The sequence below is a fragment of the Mus caroli genome, unplaced genomic scaffold (assembly GCF_978045245.1).
Source record: "Mus caroli unplaced genomic scaffold, Mus_caroli_1 scaffold_4, whole genome shotgun sequence".
NCBI lineage: Eukaryota > Metazoa > Chordata > Mammalia > Rodentia > Muridae > Mus > Mus caroli.
The window spans coordinates 98601772-98622796 of record NW_028227259.1 but is presented as its reverse complement, the minus strand read 5'-3'; the positions used below and the strand labels follow the sequence as shown (position 1 = coordinate 98622796).

Below are 21025 nucleotides of genomic sequence, written 5' to 3'. Positions count from 1 at the left end.
TTTCCAACAACCTGAGTTCAATTCTAGACAACCACCTGACCTGCTTACAACTATTTATACAAGGTTCTGATGCCTTTTTCTGACATGTAAGCATACATGCAACTAGAACAGGAATATAACATAAAATACATACAGAAATAAATGTTGAACATTGACAAACTAATTTCCTCTCACTCACCCATGGTACAGTAGTTCAAACTCTGAAGCCCAGAGCACCCTACACTATTGCTCACCACCTGAGCTCAATGGAAACACCTGAAACTCCACAGGCTCTCTTCAGAGACACACAATCAACATCCCCATTTTAACTGAGTCCTTTTTATTTGTGAAATTGAGTCCCTTTTAAAGGACTTCTTTAGCTATGTGCATAGCTACATATGTATTATGTGGAATCATGCATATAAAAGCCAAGATCCACATAGTCCAGAAAAGAGAATCCTATCACCTGAAGTCTGAGTTCCTTTCAAGAGCAACCTGATTATTAGCACTGAAACCAAACTTTGTTCCTGTGCAAAAGCAGCATGTGCTTTTAACCTGTGAGCAATCTCTCTCAAAGTACGGGTTGCCTGTTTAAAGAATGTGAATGCATGTTTATTGTGAGCAAATCTCAGGTGAGTTCACTGGTCCTAAGGAACAAGGCTAGGAAACTGGACATTCAGACAGGGAGTCAGAATGTAGGGGAAGACAGAAAGAAGGAGCCTAAGAGAGGTTTGTTATTTTTTGTCTTCCTCTGTGCTTTAGGTCAGCCTAGATGTCCATGTGTCCAACCATAGCTGATAACTTTACCCACCTTCCCAAGATTTAATTGTGACATGCGTGGCATCAATGTCTTAATTTTGACTTCTCTCCAGAGGGCATTTGTGGCAGAGTCCTTAAATTTTGATATGTTAATTTATTAAGACAATAACAATGATCTTAAGCAAACAACTCATGTTCCAAGTGTTCAATAAATACAGAGTAACAATAAATTGTTTTATTGATAGTTTGCTATACAGAAATGACTAAGCAGAGGGAGATTTTTTTCTTTTGTTTTTATTACAACTAAAGCCTTAAAATACAATTTTTTTAAAGTAATACTTTATGTAGAAAAGTTACCTGCATATTATTGGATACCTTCACATATACTATAGGTACTTCATAGATTTTGGGACTCCATAGGAATAGAGACATGTGGCATCAAGACTTCACATAGAGGATCCTGTTAGTAATCTCATTAAGGCATGACAAAAATATCAAGAATTCAAAGCTAGAATGGAAAGCCTGTTTACTTTGCTCTATGTTGTCTTCTTACCTTTAGGCATCTTTGATGGGTACAAGGTGCTTTGTGGTCTGAATGTACTGGATAGTAACCATTTGTGACACTTTTAATCCTCCTTCAAAGGATTTGTCTATGTTGCTCACTTTAGTTTAAATGTTTTGTGGACATAACTGATCAGCCACACAAAGTGTTACACACATAGCCCAGGCAAGAGACAAGGGAAAGATGTGTCAAGAACACTTTCATTTTATACATGCCATTTATCACCTAAAACTTACCTTTCTTCATAAAATAACAGTGTCTTTCCAATCCTGGACCCATTCAACCTTCTAGATCCTGACCCTGATAGTGATGTTGTTAACAGTCAAAAACCCACGAGAGAGATCATCTAGGTTTATAAGTACACAAAAAAGCATCTATATATACTGTCTGGGCAGAAGCCACATATAAATACCAAACTGTTTTTCTGACCCCACAATCCCCCTGTTATCACAGTCTATTGAAATGTTCCCCATGTCAAGCTCACCCTTCAGGGTCCTAGTCACTGTACATCTCTTTATTTCCAACCATATGAGAATTGTCTGAAATCATAGTCTCTGAGCACTGCAGATAAAAGATGTGCCCCAAGCCTGTCATTTATTCATATCCAGAAGTCCTGTATCTATGTTTACTCAAAACAAGAACAAAGTATTGGGCTCTGGTTGTAGACACAGGGCTTACCACATTTGTGACAGTTATCTGTAGCAAAAGAGATGCTCTTGGGTTGCCTTATTGCTCTGAGTGTATACATGAGCTCATGACAAAGTTGGACAAATCTTTTTACAGAGACACGACCCAACTCATTATAGCACTGTAGAGGGGCAGGGTATTGTTCCACATTCATCTTGCTCCAGTTGGCTGTGTGCTGGAAAAGGACCTTCAGGAGGGACATGGAGAAGTCATTGTTGTAGAAGTTGATCTGATTGAGCTGAGTGCATTGACTGAGGGCAGGTAGGAGGGCATTGATCTGGGAGTCCTTCATCCTACACCACTGAAAATCCAGAATCTCAAGAGTGTCTGCTACTTTTTCTAGGAGACCTCTCAGAGGCATAAGATCCAAAGCATATAAGATCATCCCTCTTATTTCCAGATGTTTTAATTTAAAGAGGTTGTGGGAGCAGGAAAAGAAATCAAAGTCTCTCTGTGAAATTAGGCATTGAGTGATGGAGAGGGTCTCCAAGGGTGTCATTAGGCACCTAGGGATAGAGGAGACCAGAGGGTTAGTTCTGACAAGTAGTGTTGTAAAGGTTTGGCTGGGATGTACACAGAGGTAGAATAAACCAGGGGCCCAAAGCTCAGTTTGACAAAAGGATCAAATACATCATCTATGATGCTTCCTGTTGGATCTGCTCAGTCATGCCAATCCCACAATTCATCCCTGGACCTCACACTCAAGCTGAAAACTAGTTCATCACTTAAGCCAAGAAAGCACACAGAAGAACTTTCAATCCAAGAAAGTCCTGACAGGATTTTGATATTTTCTGTGGACTCACTGAATCTACATTCTATCATTCCCTCTGCAGTCATCCTTGTTCTAATTTACATCCACCTGTCCCATGCACTCAGTGCTACTTAGGCTCAACACGTTTCACTCATTGGAACTTGTCAAAGATAGAAGGCTGTTCTCACAGATCTGAGCATATAGCTCATGTTCAAACTGTGCTAATGAGTATCCTGACTCCTCACTATATACTCCCCTTTCTCTTCCCTTTCCATTTGATTGGGTGGGCCTGATTCCAGGAAGAATTATAACTCATTCTTACAAGATCTGACCTACTCTTTACACTAAATCAGTTCTCTACATCATGAGTTCTCATTTGAGATACTATTTTAACTTGTACTATTTCCCTTGTGTATTTCAGTATACATGGAAATAAGACATAACTTTCAGAGTCTTATGAGTGTCTAAATTTTGTTCCTAGTGACTGGCAGGCATCATGGAACACTAATCTTAAGAAAGACAGATTTGCTTTTGTACCTGACCCAGCTCTCCATTCTTGCTTACCCTAGGACTTGATTCATGTAGTCTCTTAGAAAATGGACTTGTTTCATGAAGATATGCTGGAGACAGTTGAATTTGGAAAACTGAGAAATAATCTTGTTGACACACTTGGCTTCTGTGGCACTTGTTATATTGATAATAGGGGAGGTATTCTTGTGGAGGGGTGCCAGGAAGACTTTTTGAAGATTTTTCATGTGCCCGAAGTAGGGAGCAAAATGTGCCAGCTGTAATAGAGTCCAGTCAGTATTCAGTTCTAATTCTGTGATGTGCTCTGGATCAAAAACATTAAAGATTTCTCTGATAACTTGGTCTGGCGGATCCCAGATCTTCATCTTTGTACAGCAGAAATATAGGGACCCTGTTCTCTGCTTGGCCCAATTCAAGAAATATGCCTTTGATTTACTGACGTGGGAACTGATTGACAGGTTGACTATGACCTTCAGACGCTGCCTCCGTGCATATCTGGGAAGGACCTTCACTAGCTGCTTTTCATCCAATGTCTCTGCTTTACAGTTACTGTCATTTGCATCAGCCCATATGTTCCAGAAGGCATGGTGCCTATTTCTCATGTCAAGAACCTGAAGTTTTGCCCTCCTGTGGTTGAAACATATGAATGTTAGCAGACCCTGAATCATCGTTTGCTACATATATCTAAGCTCAACTCCCCTCCCTTCTAAGGTGTTTGATTTTTTAAGCACCTGATATCCAAGGTGGACTCAGGCATGCTACAGAAGCTTTCCTGTGCTTCAATACACTTGATTACTTTTCTTTCAGTAAGGTAATCATTAGTTCTCCTTAGAGATTAATTATTAATTAGAAAAAATAATTATTATGATTAGTTGTGGGAAGGCCAGGGATAGGCTCATTCTACTGTGAGGCTAAATCTAATCTAGTCCATATTCAACTCTAATCCATATCCAACTGTCCTCAGTATAAGTAAACAATAGCTTTCCAGAACCTTGTATCCCTACTTGATGATGTGATTAGAAGCATCTGATCCATTTATTACAAAGCCAATCTCCCTGGCAATGTCTATTGTGTACTCCTCATGCTCCCTTATACAATACATGGATATTGCTTACCTGGGGTGAAACTCTCTTGTCAGTCGCATGTCTACTCCATCTAGCAGAGCTTGCAAGGTTTCTAGTTTAGGCTTCTTTATCAATGGCCCCACAGGGAGACAGGGGAAAGGCCAGGCTGCCACCATTGCCTTTAGGAGATTTGTGTGTCTGCCAGCAAAGGCTTCTTTGAACAGTGATGGGAAGACCACAGTAGGCAGCTCCTCCAGAGTGGACATGATCAAAGCTTCATGTGTCAGCAGAGTGCGTGTGGGTAGGGTCTGAACACTCATCCTATCAGGTCTTCAGTAAGAAGGCTCCTGGGGAAGCAGTTAGAAAAGAATATATATTCAAGGCAAACTTTATAATATTCCCTCACCATCACATCAACCATTTAGCTTCTGAGTTACTGCTCTGACAGTCATAGAGTCATCAATTTACCTCTTCATCCTAAACTTGTGGTGTAAAGACTCTCAAGCTGTCATCATGAGAATCTCTCTATTACTCTAATAGACACCTAATTTTTGGGTCAAAATATTTTTATTTGTTACCCTTTCTTTAAAAAAGGAAAGAATGAAAGAAAGCAAAATGGAAGATATTCCCAGGAACCAGTACAGTTGGCCCTAGCTGAAATATGGAACATAGAGGAAATAGAACTTGAAGAAGCAACCCCCAATGAATATGCATGGCTCCCTTTTGAGGGAAGGGGCCACTCACACATCTCAAAAATTTTAACATAGAATTGTTACTATCTAAAAGAAAAACAGGGACAAAAAATGGAGCAGAGACTGAAGGAAAGGCCATCCAGGGACTGGGATCTTGGGATGTATAAAATCAGCAGACACCAAACCCCAACACTGTTGCTGATGCCAAGGTATGGCTGTCCTCTGAGAGGCTCTGCCTACACCCGACTAATACAATTGTAGACACTCACAACCAACTATTGCATTGAGCTTGGGGACCACAATGGAAGAGAAAGGGAAGAAATGAAGAAGCTGAAGGGGATTACAATCCCATAGGAACAAATATTAACAAACTGTACCCCTCAGATTCCCCAGGAACTAAGTCAGCAACCAGAGAACATACATGAGTGGGTCTATGGTTCCTGCTACATATGTAGCAAAGGATTGCATTATATGACTTCAATAAAAGAGGAGGTCCTTTGTCCTGTGGAGGCTTGTTGTCCTAGTGAAGGAGATAAGCTAGAGGGGTGAGGCAGGAGTGTGTGGGTAGGTGGGGGAGTACCCTCTTAGAGGTAAAGAGGAGGGATCATGAGAAGGGGCTTGCAGAGCTGAAACCAGGAAGGGAGATAACACTTGAAATGTAAATAAATAAAATGACCAATAAAAAATGGGGGCAGTGGTGGCACATGCCTTTAATCCCAGCACTTGGGAGGCAGAGGCAAGTGGATTTCTGAGTTTGAGGCCAGCCTGGTCTACAGAGTGAGTTCCAGGACAACCAGGACTCCACAGAGAAACCCTGCCTTGAAAAACCAAAAAAAAAAAAAAAAAAGGGGGGGGGTAGGTACAAGGAGGATGAATGGCATAAGGAACAGTCAAGCGGCAGACCAAGAGGGGGATAATAACTGGAGGGTAAAAATGAATTGAAGAGAAATTAAATTTAGTAATAAAAATAAAAAACAGAAAAAAACAAAACAAAAACTGAATAGCAAAAAAACAAACAAACAAGAAACAAGCAAACAAAAATAATACAAACAAAAAAGTCTTGTGTTGCAGACCAATATTGAATTCTCACTAAGGAGGATGACAACTGTGGGTTCCTACTGGGTCCCAAATGCATACCCACCCACACACACAAAGAAAAAAGAAAAGAAAAAGAAAAAAGAAAATAAAAGAAAAGAAAAAGAAAAAAGAAAAAAAATCAGGAAATCAGGCGCAACATGTGAAAATGATCTAAAGCAAAGACTAAGGTGAGATATTTGATTAACTCAGTATTGTAATTCCTGCTATTAGGAGTAAATGATGATCAAAGTTACATGTTCTACAGGGCTACAATGTGAGCCAGGGTCTCAGAAAAACAAAGAAGACCATCATTTCAGTGAAAGGAAATATGAAAGAACAGGTTAGTCAGAATGTTCTGATTTCCAGCAAACCCAGAGCAACATACCCAAGGGCTTAGAAAATTCTTGTATCAAAGAATTATATAAAGCAAACTAATGAAGTACACAAGCTATCATAGAGATATATTGGAGAAGAGGCTAAAACTTCATTGGGAATGAAACCCAAGGTCTTCAATGTATTTTACTAAAGAGACAGAAAATGAAATTTCCTGTACTACCCTGGAGTCTAAAGAGCTCTACATCAAAGTGCTTAACCCTAGGGAAACCAATTACATACCAGTTCTGAGTACTGCAGTTCTGATTCCTAGACAAACCAGGCAGTTTTTCTGCCTCCAGGTCTGAATATTTTCTGTCTCCACTGAAGACTTTATATGCCTCTCTGTGTAACCTTCCCTATTGCACCCACATCCTTCAATCTCGAAGTAGAATTGGATTAGATTGTTAAACTCCACCCTTTTAATTCTATATGTAACATACAATCACTTCATTGATTGCATTAGAGCTCTCTGTGAGAATACCTCCATAGCACAACACCCCTCAAGCATTCTACTTGTTACTTAACAGCACATCACTGAATTTGTGGATTTTCCCCTTCATTTGCTTTGTTATTACATAATTTTGAGTTTGGTACAGGACTGGGTCTTGCTGTGAATCCAGAGTGGTTTCCAAACTCTAAGTTCTAACAATCCTCTTGCCTCAACATTCTTCTTCCTGCTAGGATTAATATGAAACACCACACCTGGGTGAATTTTTATTCATGCACACAAAGTCAGTCTGATTTGTCTCAGATCAGGGTTCAATCTATTGCTGATAACAGACATAAAATAATTCATCGATATTATTGTCACTGGATTTGAGACAGTTTTTAATAGTCAGGAATAAGTTCTGGAGCTCTAAGACTGAATTGGATGCTTTTTAAATAAACTGCAGTAGCACCTACACAAAATATAGATGAAGGAGCATGGCCTGATTCCATTAACATTGTAAAAGTGTTCTGGGTGTACACTCAGTTTGTAGGGGGCTACCAAACATACAGGGAATCCTCTCTCCAGCATTGCATGCAGCAGATATGATGGCCATGCCTGGAAAGTCACAATTCAAGAGTTGGGAGCAGGGGATCAATTAAAACCCATCCTCAGCCATATTGTAAATAGAAGGACAGCCTGAGACTTACATGTGATTCTCTTTTTAAATATACCTAAAGAGAAACAGAAAACAGAGGGTCTGAGGGAGATGCTGCCCTTGGTAGACAGAAAACAGATAATGTGTCACATAGGATCAGAACAGCATGCTTGCCCAAGATGAAATCAGGAGTGGGACCTGTGCTGAGAAGTTGGATACTCAATAATGAGTACTTGTTAATATTCTATTCTGAGCACCTACATGGTGGCTTGAAATGATCTGTGAATCCAGTTCCTTGAAATCTGAACCCTCCTTCTCAACTTTGTGGGCATCAGGCATACATGTGGTACACATTCATATATGTACGGAAAACACCAAAACACAGGGAACAAATCTTTAAGAGAAATAAATCTGTAAATACAATGGTGGCAAACACCTTTAATCCCTGAACTCTCAAGGCAAAGGTAGACTGGGCTCAGTGAGTTCAAGGCTAGCTTTATCTAAGTAGCTAATTATTAACCAGTGAAGCCTATTGACTAAGGATCTGTTTTATAATTAAAGCAGAGCTGGGATGGGTGGCACATAACTTTAATCCCAGCACCCTGCAGGCAGAGGGATGTGGAACTTTAGGGCCCATACTGATCTACAGGTTAAAGTGTGGAACAGGGAAGCCTGTAAAATAGGGAAACTCTCTCTCTCAAAAACCAACCCAAATCAAAGAAATAAAACCAAAATCTACTTTAGCTGTGAGGTTCTACTATAGGCCTTTAATCCCAGAATTAAGGAGGCAGATGTAGGTGGACCTCTGAATTTTAGCTAGCCTGGTCTACAGAGTAAGTTCTGGATCAGTCAGATCTGTTAAACAGAAACCGTGTCTTGAAAAAACTAAAAACAAAAAATGAAAAAAAAAAATAGTGTTTTTAAGAAAAACTTTAAGAGAGCATAGTAGGCTGTGAGATATGTCAATGGTCAATGGCACTTGTTGCCAAACCTGAATTCAGCTATGAGACCCACAGATGTAAAGAGAGAAATCACTTCAGGGTCTCGTGGTTTCTATACCACCAACACATTCTTGGGATCTAGGTAAAATATGAAGACCTAGATGGAATATAAGACCTAGGTAACTGCTACATATTGGGATATAACAAAATAAAGATATAGAGCAAAAAGAGCCAATGAAAAACCATGAGGAATTCATATAGATGTAGGACATGTTCACACACAGAAGATTCCAATAAAAACCCAAAATTGGTAGCCATAATATATGAGCAAAGGTCCCAAAGGTGATAAAGATGCTCTAGGAAGTCCAACAGAGTCAATTAACTGGGACCTTTGGTGCTCTCAGAAACTGAACCCCCAACCAAAGAACACACAGGGGCTTGGAATAGGCCTCCCCACACAGATGTACAGCTTGGTCTTCATGTGCGTCCCCTAACAGCTGGAGTGGAGGCGTCCTTCAAAATCTGTTGCCTGTATGTGGGACATGTTCTTCTATTTGAGCTGCTTTTCTGGACTCAGTGGGAGAGGATATGCCATGCTTTGAAAATACTTAAAGTACAAGGGTGTGGTGTTACACAGGGAGCCTCCACCCACTCACAGGAGATGGTAAGAAGGCACCTAGAAGGAGTGTGCTAGGGTGTGACCTTGAAGAGAACAGCTAGTGGGTTTTAAGACAAATAAGCAACAACAACAACAACAAGAAAAATAATTAAATTAAAAAGCAAAACCAAAAATACCCAAAAGACAAGAGGCCTGACAAAACATTATGAGACATAGGACCTCCAAAGAGGCCCCTGAGTTCACTTTGTGTTGGCCTATAGACCTGCCCATCTGAATGGGATCTGTACCCTCAGGAAGACTTCATTTGAGAGAACTAATTTTTCATTTGTTATTACTAGTTTCTGGGTTTGGGATAGGAGCTTGTGTCTATTTCTTTTCTCTACACTGATATTCCATGCGGTATAGACCCTCACAGGCCCTGAGAATTCTCCTTTAGTCTCTCTGAGTTCATATGTGTGTTAATTCTCCTGTGTTTAAGAAGGGCTGACTTGCTTGGTGTCCATCATTCCCTCTGGCTCTATCCCTCTTTCTTTGTTCACTTCTACAGGATTCCCTGAGCCTTGAGGGGAGGATTTTATGGACATACCTCTTTAGTTCTGAGTGTTAAAATCAATCATATCTCTCTCTCTCTCTCTCTCTCTCTCTCTCTCTCTCTCTCTCTCTCTCTCTCTCTCTCTCTCTCTCTCTCTCTCTCTGCATGCATATGAGTATGTGCTTATTAAGTCTAGGAAAGGTCAGAGGATGCCAGAACACAGAAGATATGGGTAGTTCCAAGTCATCACCACACCTGTTGGTCATTGAGTTTAGTTATTCTGCAAATAACAAGGTTCTCTCCTAATCCCAGAGATTTTCTCTATGGCCAGTAAACACTGAGAATCTCTCCCAGTCCAGTGATCCTTCCTTTCTGAAACATGCTCCAACTTTCTTAGAATCATGGATAGCATGTCCCTTCCTGACACACCTTTTAAATTGTTTTGAAAACATTTTAGTACAGAGCAGGCTTGCCTCACACTATTTATTAAAGCAAAGATGCCATTGGATTTCTGAGCCTCTATTCAGACTCACATGTTCTGGGAACACAGGCATGCCCCCATTTTTCTAGAATGTGCAGTGATTTATAACCTAAAATGTGAATGCCAAGCAAAGATTTACTACTGAAGTTACAGCACAGAATTCCCTGAAAAATGGATGAAGCCATCCTCTTGCCTCAGCTTTCTGAGTGCTACTACAGTTGAAGATTGGCAAAGCATGAAGCTAACCTCTTTATTCCAGAATGGAAAAATAATTGTGTAAAGTATGACAAAGCCAGCTCAGTCAAGCAACTGGGTCTCAAGGTTAGGAATGACGATTGAAACAACAATGACCATTAGACAACATATAACATGACTCCAGCCAGTGTTAAGGCTGAAGTAGATTCACTTTTCTCTAGTCTGCTTTTATACCAGTCTAAATACATGCAAAGGATAAAGTCAGTTTTAGGTCAAGGAACAAACAAGGCAAATAAACAAAGTTCAGAGTAAGGGGACTCCAATGGAGATGTTAGCAAAGCACTGAAGTAGATGAAATGGTTTGGAACCCCATAGGAAAAACAATATTGTCCAGTCAGACCCCAAGAGCTCCCAGGGACAGAACCACCAACCAAAGAGTACACATGGAGCGAAACATTGCTCCAGATGCATATGCAACAGAGGATGGCCTTGTTGGGCATCAATGAGAGGAGATGCCCTTGGTCCTATGAAGGCTCAATGCTCCAGTGTAGGGGAATGCCAGGGTGGGGAGTCAGGTGTAGATGGGTAAGGGAGGACCTTCATAGAAGCAGGAGGAGAGGGAATGGGATAGGGTGTTTCCGGAGGGCAAAATGTTAAAGGGGAGAACATTTGAAATGCAAATAAATAAAATATCCAATAAAAATTCTATTGACAAAACCAAACAAAAATAAATAAATAAAAATTCCCAGATCAATGTTTCTATGGGCTTATCAAGCTGGCCATGGTAAAACAAATACCACACATTCCTCTGCTGAGTTTTCCTTGAGCTTTGTATTAGCCCCAAAGTAAATATTCTTATCTGAGCCTACTTCACTGTCCTAGCCCATTGTCAAATTTCTGCCAAATTCCTACAAGGAGGCCCCAAATGCACTGCACAAGGTACTTGTCATGTCCTCTTACAATGGTATTTTATGGTTCTGTGCATGTATTTTCAAGGACAGATTATGGCTCCCAGGTGAATTTCCCTCTGAACCATGCTGGTCACAAATGAGGAAAACACAACCAGGTGACTTGGCTCACATAGTAATCCTTCCAGCAGGAAGGCCAAGGCAAGAGGATCTCTCAGAGTTGAAATTCTAAATTATCCCTAGCTATAGAACAACAATGCTGTCACAGAATACAATCCATACCATGAAGGTCAAGAGCAAAATGGAGAAGAAAGAAATCAATCAAACAATAAATAACCAAGGAATGAAACAATAAAATTCAAGCCTTAATATGCAACAGAGGAAACACAGAACCTGAAGAGACCACCCCCAGTGGGTAGGCATGGCTTCCAATTGAGGGAAGGTGCCACTCACCCATCTCAAAATTTTAAAACTAGAATTGTTACTGTCTAACAGAAAAACAGGGACCAAAATAGTGAAGAAAGGGCCATTCAGACACAGGGATCTTGGGATCAATCTCATCAGCAGACATCAAACCACTGCATTATTGCTAATGACAAGATGTACTTACATAAAGGGTCCAGGTATGGCTCTCCTCTGAGAGGTTCTGTTATCACCTGTCTAAGATAATTACAGACACAAGATAATTACAGACACTCACAGGCAACCTTTGGACTGAGCCTGAAGACCATAATCCTTTATAATGTGTGATGTTCTAGAAGTATGGCCATTTCTGATCTGAAGTTATACTACATAGCCATAGTATAGTGAAAACTGCATTGCATTGGCAGGAAAATAGATAGGTTGATCAATGGAATGAAACTGAAAACCCAGAAATAAACCCACACAACTATCAAGCATGGACACAAGATTTTTAATAGAGAATTCAAAAAAGACATTGGAAAAAAAATCATCCCTATCAAATGGTGCCTGTCTAACTAGAGGTTTGCATGTTTAAGAAAGCAAGTTGCTCTGCATTTATCATCCTCCAATACTCTCAAGTCCAACTAAGTAAAGACCTCAACATAAAAAATTATCAGCCAAGCTCAACACTTCCTTTGGATTCAAGTCTTCAGTTTCTGGCCTCTTGCTGTTGAGTACAACTGCCAAGCAAGGAAGAAAATGGCTGTTCCTGGATTTGGACAGAAAGCAGGTTTTGCTCTGAGGCTCACAAGTGTTCATTCCCAGTTTCTACTGTGGAGGCTCAGAGTTAGCAATAGAAAGGAATTGTATGGGCTAGGAAGATGTGAATGGCTAAATATTAAGGGCACAACTGTGAAGCAGCTGCTACACCTGTATAGGTGGTAGAGGGAAGCAAGCCACCAGAATAAAAGCTCTGAGAAACAGACCAGCAAAGGGGATAGAAGTTTCATGGCCAGACAGAGAACAGGGCTTGGCAGCAGGATCTCAGCCTCAGCCAACTCCAGAGGAAACCCTCAACTAAAGACAGAAGTCACAAACAAAGAAACAAACAATAACAAAACCTGTCATGCTCTCCATCCTTCTACTCTTTTGAGCATGGAACAGAAGATGAAAGTCACCTGGGCAGTGCTCCTAGTATCATGCTGAAACCATTCCTCCTCATACTGCAGAATCTACTGTGCTCCATCATTTGCATGGAATTCCCCAAGGACACCCTGAACAAGCTTCTCAGAGGGACACAGGTTAATCACAGAAAAGCTCTGGGAAACAGCTTTCAGCAATATAACAGGATCAGGGATGGATCCCCTCCCATTGAGCCCAAAGCCTGGACCTGAAGGAAGTCCTTTTCTTACCAGTGGGTATTAAGACAAAAGCCTCCATGCCCTTTGAGGCTTGATATTTTTCATGCATGCTAAAAAGTGAGTCATTGTCTATATCTGGCCAGAGGTACTTGTGGCCCTTCCATTAATAACTGTGGTGCCTGTTAACTTGTCAAGGTCAATGCTAGCTTCTAGGCTAATTTCCTGTTCATGAGCCCATCCTAACTCAAAGTCTCCTTTGTTGTGATCCCATTTTACCCTGAAAAATCTTTCTTTCCACTATTGATGTCCTTACATTTCCCAAGAGACCTCTATAGGACTTTGTAGAAACCCTTTTTCTCTTGACCCGAGGAATTTGGAATTTTTTACTGCAGCTATTTTTATTCATTAAAGTCCAGGACAAGTGACTGAGCTGCCTATTTAACATCAGTTCTCATTGTTGGTATTTGGTTCGGTGAGACAGAATTTCATTATGTAGTCTAGGCTAAACTCAGTTTGGAACCATCCTTCATCAGTACACTGAAGTTTGCATCACCACACTGGAACATCTCTCGACCTGTTCTGTATGTGATGACTGTCTTAGTTCATTTGAGTATTGGTGTGTCAGCATGTATGTAGAAGTGGACGACTGGAAACTGAGAGGTTTCTCTCATTTTTTCTGTGGGTCCTTTTATTGAGTCCTGCACCATGGATGAATGAAAGATCACTATTTGTCTCAGCACGATATATGTCTATCTGTCTGTCCTTCTCATACTGCAGGTTGGGGTCCTGGGTATTGCTTAATTTTTTTTGTTTTGTTTTGTTGTTGTTTTTTGTTTTGTTTTGTTTTTGTTTTTTGAGACAGGGTTTCTACGTGTAGCCCTAGCTATCAGGGAACTCACTTTGTAGACCAGTCCAGCCTCGAACTCAGAAATCTGCCTTCCTCTGCTTCCCAAGTGCTGGGATTAAAGGCACTCGACACCATACCTGGTGTGATGGTTTGTATGTCCTTGGACAAGGGAGTGGCACCATCTGAAGGTGTGGCCTTGTTGGAATAGGTGTGACCTGGTTGGAATGGGTGTGTCACTGTGGGTGTGGGTATAAGACCCTCACCCTAGTTGCCTGGAAGTAAGTCTTCCACTAGCAGCCTTTGGATGAAGACATAGAACTCTCAGCTCAGCCTGAGCCATGCCTGCCTGGATACTGCCATGCTCCCACCTTGATGATAATGGACTGAACCTCTGAACCTGTAAGCCAGCCCCAATTAAATGTTGTTTTTTATAAGACTTGCCTTGGTCATGGTGTCTGTTCACAGCAGTAAAACCCTAACTAAGACAGAAGTTGGTACTGGGAGTGGGGTATTGCTGTGATAGGCCTCACCATGCTTTTATTTGAAAGAATGTGGATTTTAGGACTTTGGATTTGGAACTCAGTAGAATGCTTTAAATGGGGTTTAATGGGTCATCCTAGTAGGAATATGGAAGACTTTGTTGCTGGGAGTAATTTGAACTGTGTTGACCTGGCCCAAGAGATTTCAAAGGAGAAGAATTTCAGAATGTGGCATAAAGACTGGTTTTGTGGTATCTTGGTGAAGAATGTGGCTACTTTTTGCCCTTGTCTGAAAAGTCTGCCTGAGGCTAAGGTGAAGAGACTTGGATTAATTGCATTGACAAAAGAAGTTTCAAAAAAGCCCAGCAGAGACTCTGTTCTCTGGTTAAGTCTTCTGAAGAGAAGTTTGAACAAGCATAGCAAGCTTAGAAAGGAAAAATATAAAATGTATGGTTTGAGTATTAAAGGGATACCAGGAAGTGAAATGGAGCAAAATCTTGTGTTTTAGGAAATAACAGATTAATGGAGTAGGACCTTGGGGCAAGACCCTACCCAGCTGAATTTAGAACCAGGCATGATGGTACACACCTTTAATACCATGAGACAGGCATGCTGATCTCTGCATTCAAGGTCAATCTACAGAGCAAGAACCTGGATAGCCAAGTTTAGGCAGTGAAGGATTTAGAAAACATAAAGCTAGTGATAATGTAATGTTCTAGTTCCTGTAAGCAGTAGAACTCGGCAGCTTCAGCCATGTGGCTCTAACTCTAGAGTTAAGAATGGAAGGAACTACTGGGAAAATTGATGCTGGTTAGCTGGAGCTAAGGAATTAGCAGTGATTAAGAAGAGATCAGCATCACTGAGGTGAAATCTTCTGGAAATTGTTTTCTGAGAGCACAAAGAAGCTGTGTTCCAGAGATAACCAAGGTTGCACCTCATGCTGCGGCTGGACTTGGTAATATGTAAGAGTCACTCAGGTGGTACTGCTTGTGAAGGAATGAAGGGATAATGGAGAGAAGCTGAGGCTTAGCACTGTGAGAGGCCAAGGAAGGCCATTGGAGAAGGTGAAGCCTCAGCTGTAGTTGATGGCCCAGGACGAAAGGGGTCATGCAAAGGATTTGAGGCTTGGCACCCTGAAGAGAGCCTCTGAGAGGCTATTGGTGAAGCCTAGTTGGAGTGGAACACCCCAGTGTATTGGAGATGTCAGTACCATGGGATGATCACCAAGAACATCAGTCTTAGCGGAGTGGATCAACCTGAGCTTAGAGTGCTACAGAGGGCAGCACTGGAAAAGTGATGCCAGTCCTTAGGAGGAGCCAAAAAGATCAAGTGGAATCCCAGACACGGAAACAAGAAGCAGTAACATTGAAATTGCCTTGGAGACTCAAAGATGTTAAAGATGCCAGAGTCATGGGATACATGCCGAGAAAAGCTGCTAACAGGGAGTGGAACCAATCCAGGAGAAAGCAGTTTGTTGCAGTCAACAAAGATGAAAAAGGAGTGGAGATCTGAAGACTGCTTTGACATCAGCCATGGAGATGCAGTGATTGGAGTTTGCCCAGCTGGTTTCCTGCCTTGCTTTGGGGATTACAGTTAATTAAGTTGAATGAATCTCAGAAGAGACCTTGAACTTTGGACTTTTAACATTGTTGCGACTGCTATAGACTATGAGGACTTTTAAAGTTGGACTATATGCATTTTGCATTATGCTATGTTTAAGTATGGCCCCCATAGACTCATGTTTTTGAACAAGTCTATGGGGACCAGGGAGTGGAATGTGATGGTTTGTATGTCCTTGGACCAGGGAGTGGCACCATCTGAAGGTGTGGCCTTGTTGGAAGAGGTGTGACCTGGTTGGAATGGGTGTGTCACTGTGGGTGTGGGTATAAGACCCTCACCCTAGTTGCCTGGAAGTCAGTCTTCCACTAGCAGCCTTTGGATGAAGATATAGAACTCTCAGCTCAGCCTGAGCTATGCCTGCCTGGATACTGCCGTGCTCCCACCTTGATGATAATGGACTGAACCTCTGAACCTGTAAGCCAGCCCCAATTAAATGTGTTTTTTTTTTATAAGACTTGGTTATGGTGTCTGTTCACAGCAGTAAAACCCTAACTAAGACACCCGGCAATATTTTTATATAGTGAGATTCACTCTAAAGAAACTGAAACAAACACACACACACACACACACACACACACACACACACAGACACACCAAACGAAATCAATGGAAACAAAACAAAACAAAAAGCATGAGGAAAAAACTTGGGAATTAAAATTTAAAGCTAATTCCAGGGCTGGAGAGACGCTCAGTGGTTAAAAGCACTGACTGCTCTCCCAGAGGTCTTGAGTTCAATTCCCAGAAACCACATGGTGGCTCACAACCATCTGTAATGGGATATGATGCCCTCTTGTGGTGTGTCTGAAGACAGCGACAGTGTACTCATACACATAAAATGAATAAATCTCTAAAAAAAAAAAAAAAGAGTGATCCAAATGTTTTATGTGAAATAAACACGTGATTTGTTGGCATCCTATATCTACAAGTACTTTTCCTATAGAATTTCTCCATATCCTTAGTTGACCCATGGTGTAAAAGAAAGGCCAGGAACCAGAATTAAGGTATGCTGGTACTCAGTCACTAAGCTGAATCATCAGGATTAAAAACTCCACAGTCCTTTCACAGTGAGCAAAGCTGGGGATTGAGCTCCAGGGCATCATACATACCAAGCAAGCATCAAACCACTTACATACATCTCCAGTTCACTTTAGTCAAGTCATTCAATTGTTTGTTTTTGTAAGTTGGTGTATTTCCAGAGGGTCTTACTTTGTAGCCTACCCTAGCTGATAATTAATTTTATCTACCTAAGAGGTGTGTACGGACACTTACAATTTTTTTTTTTTTTGAGATGGCCAGTCTTGATTTCAAGTTTGTTCAAATTTGCAAATCTCCTGCTTCATTTTCTCACAGCAGCAAAAATGGTTTAAAACCAATGTCACAACTATGTTTATTTGAGGGAACATGAATATTCTGCATCACCTTGGGCCACATGCCAGCCTTAGAGATAGTCTGATGATCTGGGATAGGTGTGTGGCCATTTGCTCACTGTGTGGATACACAGAATCAGCTTGGTAGAGCACTTAGTGTCCAAGAGGCAAGACAGTAACCTCAATCATGGAATCAGTCTCTATACTGGCTCCTGGGGGGCACTTTGTTGCTGTTGAAGAGGCTATCGTGTATGAGCTGCTTCTGTAGTAAGGCTGGCTGTGTACTACTGACCCTCCTGCCTCTTTGTTCCATGTGAAGGAAAGAGAGTAATATATCACGCCCAGCCTTGGAATTGAATGACCTTTAAAATAATATCTCCCATTTCAATCAGCAGTTTCCAGTTCCAAAGATGCTCTTTACTCTCCAATTTCTTTTTATCAGAGAGCAAAACTTAAGGGGCCAGTAAATATCTTCATCAAAATTATAGAACAAGACTTCCCTAACCCAAAAAAAGAGATGCCCATGAACATTCAAGAAGCCTACAGAACTCCAAATAGACTGGACCAGAAAAGAAATTTCTCCTGGCACATAATAAACAGAACAAGTACACTAAATAAAGATAGAATATTAAAAGCAGTAAGGAAAAAAAAGGTCAAGTATCATTTAAAGGCAGACTTATTAGAATTACACCAGACTTCTCAAAAGAGACTATGAAAGCAAGAAGATCCTGAAAAGATGTTATACAGACCATAAGAGAACACAAATGCCAGCCCAGGCTCCTATACCTAGCAAAATTCTCAATTAACATAGATGGAGAAATCAAAGTATTCCATGATAAAACCAAATTCACACAATATCTTTCCACAAATACAGTCCTTCAAATGATAATAACGGGAAAACACCAACAAAAGGACCCAAAGTACACCCTAGAAAACACAGGAAATTAAGCCTTCAACAAACCTAAAAGAAGACAGCCATAAGAACAGAATCCCAACTTTAACCACAAAAATAACAGGAAGCAACAATTAATTTTCTTTAATTTCTCTTAACATCAATGTACTCATCAATCCCCCCCCCAAGATATATAGACTAATAAACTGGCCACACAAACAGGACCCAACATTACAGGAAACCCACCTCAGGGATAAAGGCAGACACTACCTCATAGTAAAAGGATGGAAAACAATTTTCCAAGCAAATGGTCCAAAGAAACAAGCTGGAGTAGCCATTCTAATATCGAATAAAATTGACATCCAACCCAAAGTTATATAAAAAAAAAAAAAGACAAGGAGGTGCACTTCATACTCATCAAAGGTAAAATCTACCAAGATGAACTCTCAATTCTGAATATCTATGCTCCAAATGCAAGGGCATCCCCATTTATTAAAGAAACTATAGTAAAGCTCAAACCACACATTGCACCTCACACAACAATAGTGGGAGACTTCCACACCCCACAATCATCCATGAACAGGTCCTGGAAACAGAAACTAAACAGAGAAACACTGAAACTAATAGATGTTATGAAACAAATAGATTTAACAGATATCCACAGAACATTTTATCCTAAAACAAAAGGATATATACCTTCTTCTCAGCACCTCATGGCACCTTCTCCAAAATTGACCATATAATTGGTCACAAAACATGCCTCAGCAGATATAAAAATATTGAAATTATCCCATGCATACTATCAGATCACCATGGACTAAAGCTGATCTCCAATAAAAACATGAATAGAAAGCCAACTTTCACATGGAAGCTAAACAACACTATACTCAATGATACCTTGGTCAAGGAAGAAATAAAGAAAGAGATTAAAAACTTTTTAGAGTTTAATGAAAATGAAGCCACAACATATCCAAACTTATGGGACACAATGAAAAAATTCCTTAGAGGAAAACTTATAGCTCTGAGTGCTGCCAAAAGAAACTAGACAGAGCATACACTAGGAGCTTGACAGCACACCTCAAATCTCTAGAACAAAAGGAAGCAAATTCAACCAAGAGGAGTAGATGGCAGGAAATAATCAAAATTAGGGCTGAAATCAACCAAGTGGAAACAAAAATAACTATTCAAAGAATCAACCAAACCAGGACCTGGTTCCTGGAGAAAATCAACAAGATAGATATAACCTTAGCCAAACTAACTAGAGGGCATAGGAACAATATCCTAATTAATAAAAACAGAAATGAAAAAAGAGACATAACAACAGAACCTGAGGAAATTCAAAATATCATCAGATCCTACTACAAAAGGCTATACTCAATAAAACTGGAAAACCTGGATGAAATGGACAACTTCCTATACAGATACCAGGTACCAAATTTAAATCAGGATCAGGTTAATGATCTAAACAGTTCCATATCCCCTAAAGAAATAGAAGTGGTCATTAATCATTTCTCAACCAAAAAAGCCAAGGACCAGATGGGTTTAGTGCAGAGTTCTACAAGACTTTCAAAGAAGACCTAATTCTTCTCCTCAAACTATTCCACAAAATAGAAACAGAAGATACTCTACACGATTCTATGAAGCCACAGCTACTCTGATGCCTAAACCCCATAAAGACCCAACAAAAAAAAGAGAACTTCAGACCAATTTCCCTTATGAATATTGATGCAGAAATACTCAATAAAATTCTCAAAAACTGAATCCAAGAACGCATCAAAAAGATCATCCATCATGATCAAGTAGACTTCATCCGAGGGATGCAGGGATGGTTTTAATATATGGAAATCCATCAATGTAATCCACTATATAAACAAACTCAAAGACCAAAAACCACATGATCATCTCATTAGATGCTGAGAATCCACTTAAGAAAATCCAACACCCCTTTATGATAAAAGTCTTGGAAAGATCAGGAATTCAAGGCCCATAACATAACTAAACATAATAAAAGCAATATACAGCAAACCAGTAGCCAATATCAAACTAAGTGGAGAGAAACTTGAAGCAATCCCACTAAAATCAGAGAATAGACAAGGCTTCCCATTATCTCTATACCTATTCAATAAAGTACTTAAAGTCCTCGTCAGAGAAATTAGACCAAAAATGTTCAACATCCTTAATAATCAGGGAAATGCAAATCAAAACAACCCTGTGATTTCACCTCACACAAGTCAGAATGGCTAAGACCAAAAATTTAAGTGACAGCAGATGCTCGCTAGGATGTGGAGAAAGAGGAACACTCCTCCCTTGTTGGTGGGATTGCAAGCTTGTACTACCACTCTGGAAATCAGTCTGGTGGATCCTCAGAAATTTGTACATAGTACTACCAAAAGATCCAGCAATACCTCTCCTGGGCATATACCCAGAAGATGTTCCAATTTGCAATAAGGACACATGCTCCACTTTGTTTATAGCATAATTATTTATAATATCCAGAAGCTGGAAAGAACATAGATGTCCCTCAACAGAGGAATGGATATGAAAGACTCCAAAAGACTCTAAGACTCCCAAAGGGAGACACTCACTCAAGCCTCGGGGCAGCCGCGCACCCAAGAAGACACTGAGACCGAACTTAAGATGTATAGAGAGTAAGATTTAATACAGCAACGACAAGAAAGCACATAAGAAGCACATATACCAGATATCTGGGGTCGAAACTCATGCAGCCAGCAAGGTGCAGAGGAGATTCGGCCATTGGCCCAGACTTGTCACAGGCTTTTATAGGAGAAGGGTAAGGGGAAAAGTACAAGTTTTACGTCACC

At 40.5% G+C, this 21025-nt stretch overlaps 1 protein-coding gene across 1 annotated transcript; it reads right to left on the bottom strand.

Annotated features, from left to right (window-relative positions):
* Window positions 1-1925: 1925 nt before the first annotated feature.
* Window positions 1926-4650, bottom strand: LOC147005253 (PRAME family member 6-like). The gene is made up of 3 exons (XM_085836258.1): window positions 4382-4650; window positions 3303-3893; window positions 1926-2493 (listed from the first exon to the last, which is right to left on the bottom strand). The coding sequence occupies exons 1-3, from the start codon at window positions 4648-4650 to the stop codon at window positions 1926-1928; spliced, it is 1428 nt and encodes a 475-aa protein (XP_085692384.1).
* Window positions 4651-21025: the final 16375 nt, after the last annotated feature.

Excerpts from the sequence above, each read along its gene's own strand:
- LOC147005253 (XM_085836258.1), bottom strand. The coding sequence starts at position 4,650 with ATGAGTGTTCAGACCCTACCCACACGCACTCTGCTGACACATGAAGCT. Across the intron at positions 3,894-4,381 it reads ACAAGAGAGTTTCACCCCAG|GAGGGCAAAACTTCAGGTTC; the intron begins GTAAGCAATATC and ends TTTCAACCACAG. Across the intron at positions 2,494-3,302 it reads TACATGAATCAAGTCCTAGG|GTGCCTAATGACACCCTTGG; the intron begins GTAAGCAAGAAT and ends CTCTATCCCTAG.